At 44.5% G+C, this 21,076-nt stretch overlaps 1 protein-coding gene across 1 annotated transcript in view; it reads left to right on the top strand.

The window, feature by feature from the left end:
- The window catches only part of C7H2orf80 (chromosome 7 C2orf80 homolog), a 513,500-nt gene that overhangs the window by 474,934 nt on the left and 17,490 nt on the right, over window positions 1-21,076 (top strand). Inside the window, exon 9 of the mRNA XM_077274320.1 lies at window positions 5,127-5,206. Within this exon, the coding sequence (XP_077130435.1) occupies window positions 5,127-5,206 (80 nt within the window). The remainder of the gene's footprint in view (window positions 1-5,126; window positions 5,207-21,076) is intronic.

Raw genomic sequence — 21,076 nt, forward strand, 5'->3', positions numbered from 1 at the left:
AGCAAGGTTCGTGATACTGTTGTGGAGAAGTTTAAAGCTGGATTTGGATACAAAATGATTTCCAAAACTTTAAACATCCCAAGGAGCACTGTGCAAGCGATCATATTGAAATGTAAGGAGTATCATACCACTGCAAATCTACCAAGACCCGGCCGTCCCTCTAAGCTTTCATCTCAAACAAGGAGAAGACTGATCAGAGATGCAGCCAAGAGGCCCATGATCACTCTGGATGAACTGCAGAGATCTACAGCTGAGGTGGACAGTCTGTCCATAGGACAACAATCTGCACAAATCTGGCCTTTATGGAAGAGTGGCAAGAAGAAAGCCATTTTTCAAAGATATCTATAAAAAGTGTTGTTTAAAGTTTGCAACAAGCCACCTGGGAGACACACCAAACATGTGGAGGAAGATGCTCTGGTCAGATGAAACCAAAATCGACTTTTTGACAACAATGCCAAATGATATATTTGGCGTAAAGGCAACACAGCTCATCACCCTGAACATACCATCCCTACTGTCAAACATGTTGGTGGCAGCATCATGGTTTGGGCCTGCTTTTCTTCAGCAGGGACAGGGAAGATGGTTAAAATTGATGGGAAGATGGATGGAGACAAATACAGCACCATTCTTGAAGAAAACATGTTTGGAGTCTGCAAAAGACCTGAGACTGGGACGGAGATTTGTCTTCCAACAAGACAATGATCCCAAACATAAAGCAAAATCTAAAATGAAATGGTTCACAAATAAACATATCCAGGTGTTAGAATGGCCCAGTTAAAGTCCAGACCTCAATCCAATCGAGAATCTGTGGAAAGAGCTGAAAACTGCTGTTCACAAATGATCTCTATCAAACCTCACTGAGCTCGAGCTGTTTGCCAAGGAAGAATGGGCAAGAATTTCCGTCTCTCGATGTACAAAACTGATAGAGACATACCCCAAGCGACTTGCAGCTGTAATCGCAGCAAAAGGTGGCGCAACAAAGTATTAAGTTAAGTTTTTGAATTTCCACAAAAATTTAAAATAACCAATACATTTCGTTCAACTTCACAATTGTGTTCCACTTGTTGATTCTTCACCAAAAATTTACATTTGGTATCTTTATGTTTGAAGCATGATATGTGGGTGGAAAAAGGTTGAAAAGTTCAAGGGGGCTGAATACTTTCGCACGGCACTGTAATTTGAGTGAAATGCTAAATTCTAAATTTCAGCAGATTCTCTCATAACAGCCTTGGAGGTTCTTTGATGTAATCTGTACACGTGCTTCTCACAAAATTAGAATATCATCAAAAATTTAATTTGTTTCAGTGCTTCAATACAAAAAGTGAAACTCATATATTATATAGATTCATTGCAAACAGAGTTATCTATTTATGGCTTACAGCCAATGAAAACCCAAAAATCCTTATTCCATTTAATTAGAATAATTTAAAAAAAAAACACCTGTAAAGGCTTTCTAAGTGTTTGAAAAGGTCACTTAGTGTTAGGGGTCGAGTTCCCACCTCTGCACAGGGGGAATCTCGGGCCATCTCCGCTGCAGTCTCCCATTCTTCTTCTGCCACAGTGGACCCTGCTCAGCGTAGACGTCGGTCCCAGCATCTCGCTCAGTCTGACTCTGTACAAAGAGTTACTGCTGCTTTTCCTGCTTCTGCCATGGAAGTCAGTGCTGGGCAGCGGCGAGCAGATGCTTCTGGGACTAAGTCCTGCTTTTCTCATTCTGAGCATGCCCAGAGTAAGATCTCTCAGTGGAGATCGAAGGTCACATGATCAGATACTGCAGCTAAGGCCATTGGTCCTTCAGGAAGGTCCTGTAGGTGCTCACACTCTGTGGCATCCTCTCATTGGTCCTTCTAGGCAGGTCCTGTACGTGCTGCAACTATTTAAGGCTCACATGGCCGCACGGCCATGCGCTAGTATTGTTCTATGTTATGTGCTTTGCGCCAGTGTGGTCATGTGAGTTTGTGTTCAGGGACCCGGCTGAAATAAGCCCTTAGAATGCTGGCACCTCCGGCAAGGAGATTTTGTGTGAATGTATTCAGGAACCTGGCTGAAATAATCCCCTAGAATGCTGGCACCTCCGGCGAGGAGTTTGTGTGCATGCATGACCACTGACTGCTCTCAGTTGAGTAGTTAGCCTGTGCCACTGTGAAGTCAAACAGGGCGCAGTGCTTTGAGTTTCGGCTACTCTGTGAGGTAGCAGGGTTAGCTCATACCACCATATAGTTCCGCCGTTTGCTAGCAGCAGGTTCTCCTGCACGGTGGACCCCGGAGGGCGAATGCATCAATTATAATAAAACCTCTATATTTACTCGGTGCGTTCCGCTAGCCCTAACACTTAGTCTGTTTCTGTAGGCTCCACAATCATGGGGAAGAATGGTGACTTGACAGATGTCTAAAAGGCAGTAATTGACACACTCCACAAGGAGGGAAAGCCACAAAAGGCCATTGCTAAAGAAACTGGCTGCTCACAGAGTGCTGTATCCAAGCATATTAATGGAAAGTTGAATGGAAGGTAGAAAAAGGTGCACAAGCAACAGGGATAACGACAGCCTTGAAAGGATTGTTAAGAAAAGTCCATTCAAAAATTTGGGGGAGATTCACAAGGAGTGGACTGCTGCTGGAGTCATTGCTTCGAGAGCCACGACACACAGACGTATCCAGGACATGGGCTACAAGTGTCACATTCCTTATGCCAAGCCACTCATGACCAATAGACAATGCCAGAAGAATCTTACATGAGCCAAGGAGAAAAAGAACTGGACTGTTGCTCAGTGGTCCAAGGTGTTGTTTTCAGATAAAAGTAAATTTTGTATTTCATTTGGAAATCAATGTCCCAGAGTCTGGAGGAATTGTGGAGTGGCACACAATCCAAGCTGCTTGAGGTCTAATGTGAAGTTTCCACAATCACTGCTAGTTTGGGGAGCCATGTCATCTGCTGGTGTAGGTCCACTGAGTTTTACCAAGACCAAAGTCAATGCAGTTGTCTACCAGGAAATTTTAGAGCACTTCATGCTTCCCTCTGCCGACAAGCTTTTTGGAGATGGAAATTTCATTCTCCATTTCATTCTCTTGACACTTGTCCACACTGCCAAAAGTACCAATACCTGGTTTAAAAACAACAGTATCACTGTGTTTGATTGATCAAACTCGCCTGACCTTAATCCTATAGAGAATCTATGGAGTATTTTCAAGAGGAAGATGAGACACCAGACCCATCAATGCAGACAAACTGAAGTCTGCTACCAAAGCAACCTGAGCTTTCATAACACCTCAGCATTGCCACAGGCTGATCGCCTCATGCCACGTCACATTGATGCAGTAATTGATGCAAAAAGAGCCCCAACCAAGTATTGAGTGCATTTACTGAACATATATTTCAGTAGGCCAACATTTCGGATTTTAAAATAATTTTTAATGCTCGTGTTATAAAGTATTCTAATTTACTGAGATAATAACTTTTGGATTTTCATTGGCTGTAAGCCATAATCATCAACATTAACAGAAATAAACACTTTAAATAGATCACTCTGTTTGTAATAATATATGAGATTCGCTGTTAGGGCTAGCGGAACGCACCGAGTAAATAAATGAAGTTATTGGTGCGTTCGCAGCCCGGGGTCCACCGTGCAGGAGGAACCTGCTGCCAGCAAATGGCACTATATGGCGATATAAGCAAACTCTGTTACTTCACAGATTCACTGACAAAAGAAAGCACTGTGCCCTGCTAGACTACACAGGAGTACACAATTAACTGCTGAGCTGATAGCAGTCAGTGGTCTTGCGCACAAACACAAACTCCTCACCGGAGGTGCCGGTATACTAGGGGCTTATTTCAGCTGGGACCCTGAATACATACACACAAAACTCCTCACCGGAGGTGCTGGTATTCTAGGGGCTTATTTCAGCCGGGGCCCTAAATACATACACACAAGACTACACTGGCGCAAAGCACATAACATAGATTGATACTAGCACATGGCCGTGCGGTCATGTGAACCTTTTATAGCTGCAGCAACTTCAGGACCTTCCCAGAAGAACCAATGGGAGGCTGCCACAGAACTTGAGCAACTTCAGGATCTTCCTAGAGGACCAATGGGAGTTGCTGCAGTACCTGAGCATGTGACCCTTGATCTCCAATGAGAGATCTTACCCTGGGCATGCTCAGAAGGGGAAAAGTAGGACTTAGTCCCAAAGACGTCTGCTCGCCGCTGACCAGTACTGGCTACAATGGCAGAAGCTGGAAAGGCAGCAGTAACCCTTTGCACAGTATCAGACTGAGTGAGACGCTGGGACTGACGTCTCCGCCAAGCAGGCTCCACTGCGGCCAGAGAAGAATGGGAGACTGCAGCGGAGATGGCTCGAGATGCTCCCTGTGCAGAGGCGGGAACTCGACCCCTAACGTTCACCTTTTGTATTGAAGAACTGAAATAAATTACAGTAACTTTTTGATGATATTCTAATTTTGTGAAAAGCAACCGTATGTCCTTCACTACCACCAGAGGGAGAAGTCTGCAAGCAAACGTAATTCTGCATAAAAGAGCATCTAAACACGGTTGCATATAGCTCCCTTTAGTGGTGGCTGTTGGAAGAATTCTGTAAAGGGGTTTTGCAAAAATCTGACGGTCAAATGAGTGACAGGAAATTAGATTGTGAGCCTCAGTGAAGTGAAGAAAGCATGTGCGTGATGGCAATCTCTGCAAAGAACTGCACAATATATTATTTATTCACAAAATAAAATAAACAGAAAGAGAAATGATTTTAAGTTTCGCTCAGACAGGCAGTGATAATGTGACACAATGAAACTGCCTTTCCATGAGAACCAGCCACAAAATGAAGCATTCTGTAGACTTGTAGTGATCTGAAGTTTACCTTGTCATTCTAATAAAATATATATTTTATTTCATTATTTCCAATCTCAAAGGCTTAGTATAATATTTATCTAAAGTGTTGAGCTGTGTAGTGAAAGTGTTTGCTGATTACTGTGGTACTGCAGGGAAGAGAAGTACATTTCAATACTGATGGCAACTTTTTCAGGAGTTTTAATTAGACTCATAAATTCTCTAGTACATAAAATAATTTCCATCATATAATAGTAGTTGTATGATATTAAGTCCATGAATCTCTTCCAGGTGCTAGACTGTGGAATTCCTCCAGCACAAATGAAACTATATCACCAGAAGACCAGGAATTGGACTCATATGAAGATGTGGTAAGTCCCACATCAAAGACTAGATTGCTATATAGATTTATACACTGATGTTTCTACATTTTACATTCACAAAATGATTAGTAAAAATGTTAATACACAGCTTTAGCCTATGTTCATATTAACATATTTTGGTGTGTCTGAATACTGTCTGTAGAAAGAACTGACATCACAAGGACAGCATTATGACCAGTGTTATTTCATTAGGCTATTCAGACTGGTTTTCTTTTTTTTCATGAACAAATATCCGCTTGGGAAAAATGTCACCATGAACTATTGTCTTCTGTATTTTGGATGAGACCTGCCCACTCAACTCTCTGCGTACACAAAAGAAAATAGGATTCCATTCGGATCATCCATATAATAGCTGATTTTTATGGATACATTGCAATTATTAACATGGGAAACTTTTTTGCTCTTGTAAATTTTTGTTCACTGTTGATTTATAACAAAGGATCTGGCTATATGAATTTATTCCTAATCTACCTAGAACATACATATGAAAGGCTCTTTTAGTCTTTTTTTTACACAGGATGGTAGTAGATTAGGGAGACAAAAAGCGCATATAGGGTCTTATCCTCAGATTAAGTGCAGTTTTTTAACAGGGAACTGCTCACCTGATGGTGTAAAGCAAAAGCATGTGCGTATCGGTTGCTGCAGATCCACGGGCCGCCACGCGACCTTCTCAGAGACATTGTGCAGGATAGTTTGTGGATTAAGTCCGCGCTGCCACAATAAGACATGTCTTTGTGGTATTTTCCTGATGAAGAGGTCAGATAGACCTTGAAACGCGTTGAATAAACCACCAGAGCTTTTCATTACGTTTGAATCTGTATTATTGTGGCAGTGCGGACTTAATCCACAAACTATCCTGCACTATGTCTTTTACTCAGGATGAGCTGACAAAGTTTCCTGAAATTATCAAGGCTTTTATGCAAGAAAACTGGGTTAAAAACAATTTCAAAAGTTTCACAACAGCATGAAGTTAAGTGAAAATATGGCAAGTTTTAGTGTTTTCACACCTGTTTTGGCTAACTCTACCAAAATGGATGAAGTTGGGGAAGGACATGGTGATGCCCACTTGTCTGAATTTTAAAGACCTGTTGCGTTACTTACACCATAAATTTTATTCCGGTCTTGATGAATTTAAGTCATTGATGATGAATTGAAGTCAGGGGTGGATTATAATGGGGTCAATCTGGGCGGTAGCCCAGGGCCCAGTGGTGTGGGGGGCCCTGGGCTACCGCTCACATTGCCCTCCGCCATCAGGGCATTACTGCCCTGACTGGCGTATGGGCCCGGTCGGCAGAGGGGGCCCGCATCGGGCCTCATCTCATCTGTTCACCGGGCCCCTACCGGCGCTGCGGCAGTTAAACGCTGTTGATGTACGGGCGCGCGCCCGCACGTCAATAGCTAACATCCGCCAGCCAATCGGAGGCTGGCAGCTGACATCAGCCGCAGTGAGTATGTCGCTGGCATCTGATGTCATTGTCAGTTGCCGGCGAGTGTGCGCTTCAGCTGCGAGGAGAGAGCTTCGCCGAAGGAGCGCAGACAGGTGAGGAGAACTGTTTTTTTTTTTTTTTAATTGCGAACGGCAGTCCGGGGGGCCCGGGGCAGAGATTCTGGACACTTGGGGCAGAGATGCTGGACTCTGGGGGCAGAGATGCTGGATACACTGGGGGCAATATGCTGGAGACACTGGGGGCAGAGATGCTGGACACTGGGGACAAAGATGCTGGACACACTGAGGGCAATATGCTGGACACACTGGGGGCAATATGCTGGACACACTGGGGACAATATGCTGGACACACTGGGGGCAATATGCTGGATACACTGGGGGCAATATGCTGGAGACACTGGGGCAGAATGCTGGACACACTAGGGGCAATATGCTGGAGACACTGGGGCAGAATGCTGGACACACTAGGGGCAATATGCTGGACACACTGGGGGCAGGACTGGAGACATGAGCAGAATGTAGATACGGGGCATGATTGGAGACATGGGGCAGAATGAAAGACATGGGGACAGGATTGGATCATGGGGCAGGATGGATACGATGGAGACAGATGGGGCAGGATGAGGAGATCATATGGGGCAGAATGGATAGTCATGAGGGCTAGATGGGAGGGAACATATGGCTGGAGCCAGGAATGAGATACACGGTGCCAGGATGGGGGATATTATTATTACCATAGTGGCTAATTAAGGGATATTATTACTGCAGTGATGTATTTATTTTATTTTTTGAGGACACTGTTTTAAATGGGGGGGCGGTCCTGTTACTGTGTAGAGTGACACTGTCACCTCTTTTTCTTAAATTGGTGTAATGTAGAAGTTGGGAAAAATTAAGTAATGTGTTCTACAAGCGGAGCTCGAGATAATTGTGTTATTTCCTGCAGAGACGAGTCATGGCTGAATGAAGTGTTGGCGGTCTGTGCTGGATGAAAGATGAAGGATTTCACCTAGAGACATCACTGGTGAGTCAGTTTTACCTATACACTGACACTATACACTGTATACTACAGTATATACTAAACTGAAGGGTAAATTGACTAGATCAATGGATGTTTGACAGGTTATAGTTTCACACAGCAACAATTTTTCTGGAATAATCTGGTTCAGGTATATGATGACCCCGTCGCATGACCCCGTCACATAACCGGGGGGCCCACAGTGTCTGAACAGCCCGGGGCCCTGGCTACCCTTAATCAACCCCTGATTGAAGTCATTGAGTATTTCAATATTTCGGATGTGAAATCCCCACTATAATTCCTCAACAGAAATTATCCCCCTCTTCACCTCCTTGGTTAGGCTGCATCTGGAATACTATGCCCAGTTTTGGGTACCATATTTTAGAAAAGACAATGAAAAACTGAAGCAAGTTCAGAGAAGGGAGCAGGAACCTACGCCACATAGAAGTGTGATAAAACAAGTGGCCAATATACAGGACCGGTTTGCAGCGGTCATGCCTATCGTAAAGGAGCATTTGGTACGTGCTCAGGCAGCGCGAGGCTGTGTGTATAACAAAAAGGCCACGGTCCACTCCTTTAAAGCAGGTGATCGAGTTTTAGTCTTTGTGCCCACCATCGAAAGCAAGCTTATGGCCAAGTGGCAAGGGCCATATGAAGCTCGGGAAAAGTGGGGAAAGTAAACTACTGAGTTTACCAGTCCGGGAAAAGAAAATCTGAATAGTTGTATCATGTCAAACTATTGAAAGCATGTGTAGGATGCTAGCAGGTGCGTAGAATGCAGTGACACACAGGAGGCAGAGCAAGGGCTAACAGGTGGTTCTTTATACATATAGAAACAGTAATGGTACAAGCAGGAGGGTAAAGGATGTAGATTGGCAGATGGGGGAAAGTCAAATGTATCAGTCTCTGTGCGTTGGAGGAAGGTGGCTGGAAGATCCCTCGGTGGCGCGAGATGTCTCAGATCCGGTCCCGCAGATGAGCGATGCACTTTCTCCTTGCGATGATGAATTCTCTGGGTTCTTCAGCACGTGATCTCCTGATCCGTGCACACGGTGGAGTAGAGGTGATGGTCGGCAGCACAGAAGAAGAAGCAGAAGGTTCAGTAGGCAAGGCCGCAGTAGAAGCACACAGTCCAGCGGACACAGCCACAAGCATGGGCCGGTCCTTAGCAGGCAACGTGAGGAAGGAACTAAGCAGTGCCTCCGCGGTGGTAGGGGAGCCAAGGTATGCACTACTTCTTGATCACTATCCAGAGCGGATGTCTCGCTAGGCTCAGGGTAGTCTGTGTCAGCAGTCTTACTAGCTGGGTGCGCAGTCACAACTTCCCACTCAGACTGCTATTTATGTTGGGCCCACCCCCATCAGTCAGGTTTTCTGAACTGCTCCAGTCAGAGATCTCTTCCCCCTGAAACAAGGGTGACAGCCCCGACAGTTTCGGCCCAGAAACACAAAGGGAACTGTTAGCCTGGTTCTCCTTCCTACACATGAAAGGACCGGGAATGTTTGGTTGCGGAGGTGACCCCGGTTGTATCATCAGGGAACCCTCTGTCACTGGCCAAGGATGAGGCAGAGAGAGAGAGATAAAAATAGGAGACACTCTCTCGAAACAGCAGCGTCGAGAGGTGCAGAAATTAGTCCAAGAGAATTCAGATGCATTCTCAGAACTACCCCTTCATACCTCCGTCCTCCAGCATGACATTGTCACCGAGCCTCATGTAAGTGTGCGAATGAAACCATACCAGGTGCCTGAGGCCCTTAGACAAGCCATCACGAGTGAGGTAGACAAATGCTCCATCTGGGAGTAATTGAGGAATCCAGGAATGACTTGTGCTAATCCTGAAGCCAGATGGATCATTACGGTTCTTTAATGTCTTCTTTAAATTGAATGAGGTGTTGACGTTCGACCTTTATCCAATGCTACAGGTGGACGAGCTGAAAGAGCGATCTGACCGAGGGTTAATGGCAGGTGCATCTTACGAAGTCGGCAAAGGAAAAGACCGCCTTCATAACACCGGAGATCCTTTACCATTATGTAGTCTTGTCCTTTGGACTATATGGGGCCCCAGCCACGTTCCAGAGGTTGATGGACATAGTGCTGGAACCCCATCGGAAGTATACATCAGCGTACTTGGATGACATCATCATCTTTAGTACTGACTGGCATACCCACTTGTCCCAGGTACAAGTGGTAGTAGATTCAGAGCTGCAGGCTTGACGGCGAATGCCAACAAATGTGCGGTAGGGCCCGAGGAAGCCCGGTACTTGGGTTACGTGATCGTAAAATCAAGGCCATTCAGAACTGGCCCCGACCTGTTACCACCAAACAGGTGAGAGCTTTCCTCAGAATCGTTGGGTATTACTGGAGGTTTATACCTAATTTCTCTGGGAGAACAATACCCCTTACCAATCTCCTCAAGGGAAAGAAGTCGGTCATGGGTCGGTGGAACCCCCAGGTGGAGGAAACGTACCAATCCATGAAGGTGGTGCTGTGCGGACAGCCTGTCCTTATTAGCCCCAATTTTCAGAAACGCTTCATTGTGCAGACAGATGCCTCTAACTTGGGCCTTGGAGCAGTCCTGTCACAAGAGGTGAACGGAGAAGAGCATCCGGTCACCTACTTAAGTAAGAAACTCACCCCGGCTGAGAAAAATTATAGCATAGTGGAGAAGGAATGCCTGGCTGTTAAGTGGGCCTTGGAGTCCCTATGCTATTTTTTGCTCGGTCGACCATTTCTCTTGGTGACAAATCATTCGCCCTTGGTCTGGATGAAGAATGCCAAGGAGAGGAATGCTTGGGTCACCTGATGGTTCCTATCTTTGCAAAATTTCAATTTTACCACGAAACATCGAGCAGGGAAGTCACAGGGAAATGCGGATGCCCTGTCACGGGTCTCCTGTATGGTGACAAATGTTCAACCCACAAGTTTTAACAGAGGCGGGTATGTGAGGCAGTGACTAGTGTTATATGCGAGGGTTGCTATGTGTCTCCCAGAATGCGCACAACAACGTACTGAGGCCGCTGGAGTGCATTGCAGTCACAGGTATAGCTGTGATTGCAGTGCAAAATTAAAGTAAGTGTTTGTCTTGGAAAAGCTATTTGTCCAAGGCAGATTTTAGGAAAACCTGCAATGGGCTTTTATTTTTTAAACAGACTACAGGATGGTAGATGGTAATGGGGCGGTCCGTTTCCTCCCCCGGCTCGGGTCATTCATATGGCCTATGGCCACAGGTTCCTTGTAAAACTCCTGCAGCAGTGGGGTTGGGTGTGTCAGTCTTGTTTTTCAAGCCTACAGAGCAGAAGGCTCTGCCATAGCTTCAGCCTGTGTGAAGCAACACGCAGCCAAGTGGAGTGAAAAGGCCTGGCACCCCTCAGCGTACATGGTGGTGCAGTCGCCCATGGTAACTGGTCCCAGTTATGGACTATCTTGTTTCCCGGATGCGATCTGGAGGATCCTATTTACTTTCTGATTTGTAAGTACGCTGACTATTAAAAGAGACTTTGTTTTGAACTTTCCTGGGTCACTGCCTATCTGTCACACTGCACCAACCTCAGTGCCGTACACCATAAATTGGTTTGTTCTTTCTATGCAGGTCAACCTTGTTGTCACAGAGTTACCATGACAGAGCAGTGCCAGAAAACTGCAGCGTCTGATGGCTCCTGCTTCGCCGCTGAGAGGAAGCACTTCTGTGGTGTATTAAATGTGTTTGTTTTCTTTCAGCAGGACAGGGGTTAATCGGCCATGGGGAAATGCATTCAGCTGTGCCCAGTTAGCCACTCCTCTCTCCTATAAAAGCTAGGCCTTCTGGCCAGGTCCTTGTCTGAGTTAGCACTTGCTACATAGATCCGGAGAGGGAGAAGCTGGTGTTTGGAGAGCTGGTGGAGTTTATTGTGCGACCATTGCTTGGTTTGTACACTTGGAAATTCCTCATCCTCACCTGCCTTATTTTTTTCTCCCGTCCCTCACATCCTGGTGAATACCTCTGTTATTTGTGAGAGTAAAATTTGTGTGAGTGGAATTTTCTTTTACCCTTGTCTTTGTTCCTCTGTCTGTCGGGTTGCGCCTTTCTTCCCCAGGTGGGGAGGGGGACAGACGCAGGACTGCAGCTAGGGCAGGGGCGGAGGCCACGGCATCCTCACCATCTGAGTTATCCTGGGGAACAGGGTGAGCTAGGGTGCCCCCTAGTGCTAGGGCCAGGAAGGTGCCTCTGGTCCCAGTTTACTCACCAGTCCAATCATGACACTTGTCCTGATGGTCTAGTGGCCCCTCGTAGAAAGAGTGAGTAGTGTCACGAATGTGCTGCACTCTAATGAGACCTGTGGTGCATCTGGGATCAGAAGATCACACAGATTAGCTGATCACAAGTCCTCTTTGGATTCTATGAGGCCATTCACATGAGTGATGAAGGTTTATTGTTTTTTTATAACACAGATGGGGTTAAAAGTTCCTGGTTTAAATCTGCTCAGATTCCATTTGGCCTTTATGTCAGCTGCTGCTCATTGGGACCACTCTCATTTCATTATTTAAACCCATTCTTATCTTCCTCCTATTCTAGCAATAGGGTTTCTATCCTGAGCCTAACTTCTCTGGAGATGGTGTTCCTAAAGATACCTTCACACTGAACAACTTAACAACGATATCGCTAGCGATCCGTGACGTTGCAGGGTCCTGGATAGCGATATCGTTGTGTTTGACACGCAGCAGCGATCTGGATCCTGCTGTGATGTTGTTGGTCGGAGCTAGGAGGCCAGCACCTTATTTCGTCGCTGGATCTCCAGCAGACATCGCTGGATCGGTGTGTGTGACACCGATCCAGCGATGTCTTCACTGGTAACCAGGGTAAACATCGGGTTACTAAGCGCAGGGCCGCGCTTAGTAACCCGATATTTACCTTGGTTACCAGCGTAAAAGTAAAAAAAAAAAAAACACTACACACTTACATTCCGCTGTCTGTCCCCCGGCGCTGTGCTTCTCTGCACTGTGTAAGTGCCAGCCGGAAAGCAGGGCACAGCGGTGATATCACTGCTCTGCTTTCCGGCCGCTGTGCTTACACAGTGCAGAGAAGCAGAACGCCGGGGGACAGACAGAGGAAGGTAAGTATGTAGTGTTTTTTTTTTTTACTTTTACGCTGGTAACCAGGGTAAACATCGGGTTACTAAGCGCGGCCCTGCGCTTAGTAACCCGATGTTTACCCTGGTTACCCGGGGACCTCGGCATCGTTGGTCGCTGGAGAGCGGTCTGTGTGACAGCTCTCCAGCGACCAAACAGCGACGCTGCAGCGATCGGGATCGTTGTCTGGATCGCTGCAGCGTCGCTAAATGTGACGGTACCTTAAGAGAAGCTGTTGTTTTCCACTGATGCCATGGAGTTTTATTTGTTTGTGTGTTTTCTCCTGCTTGTCTCCTTTCCTGTGTAGTGTTGTGGTAGCAGTAAGTCCAGTGTCTTGCTGTTCATCTCACTAGTTAGGCAAGCCCAGGGTCAACCCAGGGTCAGCACGTGATGGTGCATGGGGGAAAGGATCCATCCAGGGTGATAGTTTGTGCACAGTTCAGCATTAGGTAAGTGTTGAGAGGTTACCATCTCACCCACTGCCCTTCGTCAGGGCCTTCCTTTTCCTGTTTCCCTTCTCCCTTCATGCCACTCACTGAGCCTATACCTCCCCTGGCGTGACAACAACCCTTTTAATGGAAACCTGTATGCAGAATTTTACACAACAACGTATTTATACATGCTTGTAGCTGTTTTAACCTCTTCACGACCTATGATGTATATATAGCTCTGGCAAAAATTAAGAGACCACTGCAAAATGTTCAGTTTATCTGCTTTTTCTCTTTATAGGTATACTAGCTAAAGAGCCCGGCGTTGCCTGGGCATAGTAAATATCTGTGGTTAGTTATAGCACCTCACTTCTCTTATTTTCCCATCACACCTCTCATTTTCCCCCTCACATCTCTCATTTTCCCCCTCACTCCTCTCATTCCCCCCTAACACTTGTCATTTCGACCTCACATCTGTCATTTTCTGATCACTCCACTATTTTCCCTCACTCCTCTCATTTTGCACTCACACCTTTTCATTTTCACCTCACACCCCTCATTTTCCCCTCAGTATATACATGTTTGTCATCTCCCTTATATATAGTATACACCTGTATGTCATCTCCTGTATATAGTATATACCTGTATGTCATCTCTTTTGTATATACTATATACATGTATGTTATCTCCTCCTATATATAGTATATACCTGTATGTCATCTCCTGTATATAGTATATAACTGTATGTCATCTCCCCTGTATATAGTATATACCTGCTGTATGTCATCTCCTCCTGTATATAGTATATACCTGTATGTCATCTCTTTTGTATATACTATATACATGTATGTTATCTCCTCCTATATATAGTATATACCTGTATGTCATCTCCTGTATATAGTATATAACTGTATGTCATCTCCCCTGTATATAGTATATACCTGCTTTACGTCATCTCCTCCTCTATGTACCTATGTGTCATCTCCTCTTTTATATAGTATATACCAGTATGTTATCTCCTCTTGTATATAGTATATACGTGTGTCATCTCCTCCTGTATATAGTATATACCTGTAAGTCATCTCCTCCTGTATATAGTATATACCTGTGTGTCATTTCCTCCTGTATATAGTATATACATGTGTGTCATCTGCTCCTGTATAAAGTATATATCTGTGTGTCATCTCCCCTGTATATAGTATATACTTGTGTGTCATTTCCTCCTGTATATAGTATATACCTGTGTCATCTCCTCCTGTATATAGTATATATCTGTGTCACCTCCCCTGTATATAGTATATACCTGTGTGTCATCTCACCTGCATGTAGTATATACCTGTGTGTCATCTCCCCTGTATATAGTATATACCTGTGTGTCATCTTCCCTGTATATAGTATATACCTGTGTGTCATCTCCCCTGTATATAGTATACACCTGTGTGTTATCTCCCCTGTATATAGTATTTACCTGTATGTCATCTCCCCTGTATACATGTCATGTGACTGACAGCTGCCATATTTCCTATTTGGTACAGTTGTTGCTCTTGTAGTTTGTCTGCTTATTAATCAGATTTTTATTTTTGAAGGATAATACCAGACTTGTGTGTGTTTTAGGGCGAGTTTCATGTGTCAAGTTGTGTGTGTTGAGTTGCGTGTGGCGACATGCATGTAGCAACTTTTGTGAGATGAGTTTTGTGTGGCGACATGCGTGTAGCAACTTTTTGTGTGTCGAGTTGCATGTGACAGGTTAGTGTAGCAAGTTGTGTGCAGCAAGTTTTGCACATGGCGAGTTTTGCATGTGGCGAATTTTATGTGTGGTGCGTTTTGAGTATGTGCAAGTTTTGTGTGAGGCAACTTTTGCATGTGTTGCAACTTTTGTGCATGTGGCAATTTTTCCACGTGTGCAAGTTTTGCATGCGGCGAGTTTTCCATGAGGTGAGTTTTGCATGGGTGGCGAGTTTTGCGTGAGCCTAGTTTTACATGTGGCGAGTTTTGCGCGTGGCGAGTTTTGAGCGGCGACTTTTGTGTTTCGACTTTTATGTGGCGAGGTTGGTGTATGTGTGGTGAAATGTGTGCGGAGGGTGGTATATGTGTTCAAGCACGTGATAGCGTGTGGCGCATTTTGTGTGTGTGTTCATATCCCCGTGTGTGGTGAGAATCCCTTGTCGGGGCCCCACCTTAGCAACTGTACGGTATATTCTCTTTGGCGCCATTGCTCTCACTCTTTAAGTCCCCCTTGTTCACATCTGGCAGCTGTCAATTTGCCTTCAACACTTTTCCTTTCACTTTTTCCCCATTATGTAGATAGGGGCAAAATTGTTTGGTGAATTGGAACGCGCTGGGTTAAAATTTCGCCTCACAACAAAGCCTATGACGCTCTCAGGGTCCAGACGTGTGACTGTGCAAAATTTTGTGGCTGTAGCTGCGACAGTGCAGGTGCCAATCCCGGACATACACACACACACACATACACACACATTCAGCTTTATATATTAGATATACCTGTAAGTCATCTCCCCTGTATATAGTATATACCTGTATGTCATCTCCCCTGTATATAGTATATACCTATATGTCATCTCCCCTGTGTTTAGTATATACCTATATGTCATCTCCTCCTGTATATAATATATAGCTGCATGTCATCTCCTCCTGTATATAGTATATACGTGTATGTCATCTCCCCTGTATATAGTATATACCTGTATGTCATCTCCTCCTGTATATAATATATAGCTGTGTGTCATCTCCCCTGTATATAGTATATACCTGTATGTCATCTCCTCCTGTATATAGTATATACATGTATGTCATTTCCCCTGTATATAGTATATACCTGTATGTCATCTCCTCCTGTATATAATATGTAGCTGTATATCATCTCCCCTGTATATAGTATATACCTGTATGCCATCTCCTCCTGGCTGTCAATTTGCCTCCAACACTTTTCCTTTCACTTTTTCCCCATTATGTAGATAGGGGCAAAATTGTTTGGTGAATTGGAACGCGCGGGGTTAAAATTTCGCCTTACAACATAGCCTATGACGCTCTCGCAGTCCAGACGTGTGACTGTCCAAAATTTTGCGGCTGTAGCTGCGACGGTGCAGATGCCAATCCCGGACATACACACATACACACACACATTCAGCTTTATATATTAGATTTCTGAGTAAAATGCAAATTGTTAATTTATTCTATAAACTTCTGACAACATGTCTCCGAATTTCCAAGCAATAAATTTTTTATTTTTTTTCTGAAAAGGAGAAATGGTCAAAATTAAAAGCAAACAAACCGTGCTTTCAGACCTCAAATAATGCAAAGAAAACAAGTTCATAATCATTTACAATCATCAATGCTAATGTTTTAATTCAGTAACAGTTCAGAAATCAATATTTTGTAGATTAACCATGATTTTTAATCACAGCTTTCATGTGTCTTGGCATGCTTTCACACTGCTCCTGGCGCAAAAATTTAAGCAGTTCTTCTTTGTTTGATGGCTTGTGACTATTCACCATCCTCTTGATTACATTCCAGGGGTTTTCAATGGGGTTCAGGTCTAGAGATTGGGCTGCCCATGACAGGGTTTTGATGTGGTGGTCTCTTAATTTTTCCCAGAGCTGTATTCGTCTTTGGTCATGTGCCTGTATTCCATAAGGCCTCTGGCTGCACATTGCAGCTTTAGCTTTAAGTCTCTTAAGGAAACTATTGAAGCAAGTATAAAGTAGAATTAAAAAAAAAAAAAAAAATTAAGTAAATGATGTAACAATAAAAAAATCTAAATGCCAGAATTATGTTTTTTGTTCGCTGCAACATTGCAATAAAATGCAACAAGGGTCCTGTCTTGATAAAGATAAAATCTGACCTTTATTATAAGCTTTTAAAATAAAATCTGGACTTCCTTCCACAACAGTGACACAAAAAAAACCCATAGTATAAAGTGCTTGTGCTTAACAGTGCTCAATTAAGAAAATGGTTTGGTCTCAGCAAATATCCTTCTCCCATAGCAGACTTCACCATGGACCGGAGTAGACTATATGCCTGTTAATATTCACCTGAGGGGAAGAAGAGGACATCTATTCTGCCCTGTTGTGCTCCTGTATAGCTCCCGTCCTTACAAGAACAGTCCCTGACTATGTACTGATATAGGATACCCACCATCACTCAAATGATGTATAAATTCCCTACACGTTTCCTCCCCATTGAAGGGGATTCATCATGGGAGTCTAAAGATAAATACACTGCTCAAAAAACATAAAGGGAACACTAAACTCCCAGCTCCATTTGCAGGGCTCTGGCAGGCAGTGCTCCTCCTGTTCCTCCTTGCACAAAGGCAGAGATAGCGGTCCTACTGCAGGGTTGCTGCCCTCCTACGGCCCCCTCCACGTCTCCTGGTGTACTGGCCTGTCTTCTTGTGCCTCTGGACACTACACTTACAGACACAGCAAACCTTCTTGCCACAGCTCGCATTAATTTGCCATCCTGGATGAGCTGCACTACCTGAGCCACTTGTGTGGGTTGTAGAGTCCGTCTCATGCTACCACGAGTGTGAAAGCACAACCAACATTCAAAAGTGACCAAAACATCAGCCAGAAAGCTTTGGCACAGAGATGTGGTCTGTGGTCCCCACCTGCAGAACCACTCCTTTTGTGAGTGTGTCTTGATAATTGCCAATAATTTCCATCTGTTGTCTATTCCATTTGCACAACAGCATGTGAAATTGATTGTCGAACAGTGTTGCTTCCTAAGTGGACAGTTTGATTTCACAGAAGTTTGATTTACTTGGAGTTATATTCTGTTGTTTAAGCGTTCCCTTTATTTTTTAGAGCAGTCTGTGAACAGTTGGAGTTCAACAATTAGAAATAAAAAGACTGAGTGGCGCCAAGTATTATAGGGTTAATACTCCTGCTGCGAATAAAACAATCACCACCAATGATTGTATAAAAAACAAAAATCAACCTGAAATGGATATAAAATATCCGTATTCGCGCTAATAAAAACCCTGAAGGGAAAAAATTGAGTTAATAAATGCACAAAGATACCACCTACAATAGGTTCATGTCCTAAGAACACCCCCCCCACGTTAATATAAATAATAAATGGCCTGATAATAGGTGAAAATGTTCTGAATGTCACAAGCAATCTTACCTAAAAGAAACGTTCATTGCCGCAGGCAAGATGCTTGATTACAGGCTGTGTTCACCCACGATGGATAAGGTGCTTGGTTGCAGGCTGTGTTCTCCAGCGACGGCTGATGGTGTAATGCTGAAGGTGGTAGTAACTGGTTCTGCTCACATGCGGCAGCTGCCCCGGCTGGTAGCAGCGTGACGCTGGGTTGAGCTCACACTTGCAGCGGCGTATACTCGTGCATGCAGATCGATATCCTGCTGAGTGCGCAGAGTGAAAACGGCGCTGGGAGAGCGCCTGCGTGCCGGTGTGAGTAACGTGACCGCCCACATGACTAAAGGTGCACTACGGATGGCGGTAGGGACCACAAAGTGTCAACGCGTTTCGGAGACGTCTGTCTCCTTCCTCAGGAATGGGCAGCTGCCGCATGTGAGCAGAACCAGTTACTACCACCTTCAGCATTACACCATCAGCCGTCGTTGGAGAACACAGCCTGCAACCAAGCACCTTATCCATCGTGGGTGAACACAGCCTGTAATCAAGCATCTTGCCTGCGGCAATGAACGTTTCTTTTAGGTAAGATTGCTTGTGACATTCAGAACATTTTCACCTATTATCAGGCCATTTATTATTTATATTAACGGGGGGGTGTGTTCTTAGGACATGAACCTATTGTAGGTGGTATCTTTGTGCATTTATTTACTCAATTTTTTCCCTTCAGGGTTTTTATTAGCGCGAATACGGATATTTTATATCCATTTCAGGTTGATTTTTGGAGTTCAACAATTAGTTCTTCAATATAGAGTAAACCCTGCAAAGGCAGGTATCCTCCTGTCTAGGCGTGACCGTTTGCATCACTTGCCCTGACTTAAGTGTTGCATCACTAGACACACTTAAGATAGGGCAAGTGATGCAAACGGTTACGCCTAGACGGGAGGATACCTGCCATTGCAGGGTTCTTACTCTATATTGAAGAACTAATTGTTGAGCTCCCACTTTTTATATTTATCTTTAGACTCCCCTCCCCTTCAATGGAGAGGAAACGCGTAGGGAATTTATACATCATTTGAGTGATGGTGGGTATCTCATAGCAGTACATACTCGGGCACAGTCCTTGTAAGGATGGGAGCTACTGTATACAGGGGTGTGACAGGGACGAATAGATGTCCTCTTCCCCCCTCATGTGAATATTAACAAGCATATAGTCTGCTCTGCTCCATGGTGAAGTCTGCTATGGGAGAAGGATATTTGGTGAAACCCAGCCATTTTTTTTAATTAAGCACCGTTAAGCACAAGCACTTTATGTTACTGATTTTTTTTTTGTGTCACTGTTGTGGAAGTCCAAATTTTATTTTAAAAGTTGATAATAAAGGTTAGATTTTATCTTTATCTAGACAGGACCCCCATTGCTATACTGAATTATTATTATGGGGATGTTTTATTAGTGGACAAATTGAACCACTAAGGCTGATTTCAATAAAATGCAATAACAAGCAAGCAACAGACCATATCTACCCCAAAATGGTATACATAAAAACATCAACTCAGCACACAAAAAGTAAGATACCATACATCCCCAGGTACCGAAAAATGGAGACACTACAGGTCTCGGAAAATTGTGCCATTTTTTTTTTTTTTTTTATAAAAACTTTGAATTTTGAAGAGGTTGAGGTATAGGTGGAAGAGGCGTAGGAGGAAGGGGGTAGCCAACATGGTTTTTGCATTTATTTTTTTATTTATTTATTTTGGGCACTCTGAAAACAGCTAGTGTAATAATTTGCTGGCCTCTCTTTGTATAAAGGCCATATAATTCTCTGCAGTTTTTGGGGCCTGATGGCCTCTTTCTTTGTATACAGGCCATGTAATACTCCTCACTTTTTTTTGGTGAAAACAATAAAGAGAACATCAAATAGTGGGCATGATTGTGTTGCTGGTGGTAGTAGTGTAGATGCTTCAGGGAGAGAGAGCAGTGGTTAATCTGTGCCTGCTACATGCCCAATTAAAACACCTTCTTCTGGTGCATGCAGGTGACAGGACGTTTTGTGTAATTTCGTAGGCCCGAGTACCATTAGCTGAATGGTGAGGCCAGAACAAGTACATGGTTTTAGATTGTTTGGTTTAAAGTGCATTTCAGTTCCTTTGCTTTGTCTTCTACCCGGTCGCCTCCTGAAAGTGCAGATTTTGCACCTGTAAGCAGGGGTGGGATTCGGCCAATTCTCCACGGTTCGCTGGAACCACTTGTTAAAAAAGCAGCAAGATTCAGAGCAGCGATCCGGTACCACACCTCCCAACCATCCCGTATCCCACGAGGCAGTTCGATTTTGAGAGTGCCCCACCGTCCCGCACTGTAGAGCTGCTTCCATCCACCTGCAGAGAGGCACACAACACATATATGGCTGCCAATGCTCTGTGCGCACAGGACCTGTGATGAGGTCACAGGAGGGGAGGAGTTAGGAGTCATATGATCAAAGGCCCCCATGTATTGCAGGACTCTGCTGTGCTGGATGAGGGTAAGCTTATGTGTGGGGTCAGGAGGGGTTTACAGTGTGGATGTAGCAGAGCCGTGTGTGTACGAGGTGCACGGAGCGGAGGTGTGTGTGTATGAAGTGTACAGAGCGGAGCCACATGTGTACGAGGTGTATGGAGCGGAGCTGTGTGTGTGCGAGGTGTACAGAGCGGAGACGGGTGTATGCGAGGTGTATGGAGGGGAGCCGTGTGTGTTCGAGGTGTACGGAGT

Source organism: Ranitomeya variabilis, chromosome 7 (genome assembly GCF_051348905.1).
Source record: "Ranitomeya variabilis isolate aRanVar5 chromosome 7, aRanVar5.hap1, whole genome shotgun sequence".
Taxonomy (NCBI): domain Eukaryota; kingdom Metazoa; phylum Chordata; class Amphibia; order Anura; family Dendrobatidae; genus Ranitomeya; species Ranitomeya variabilis.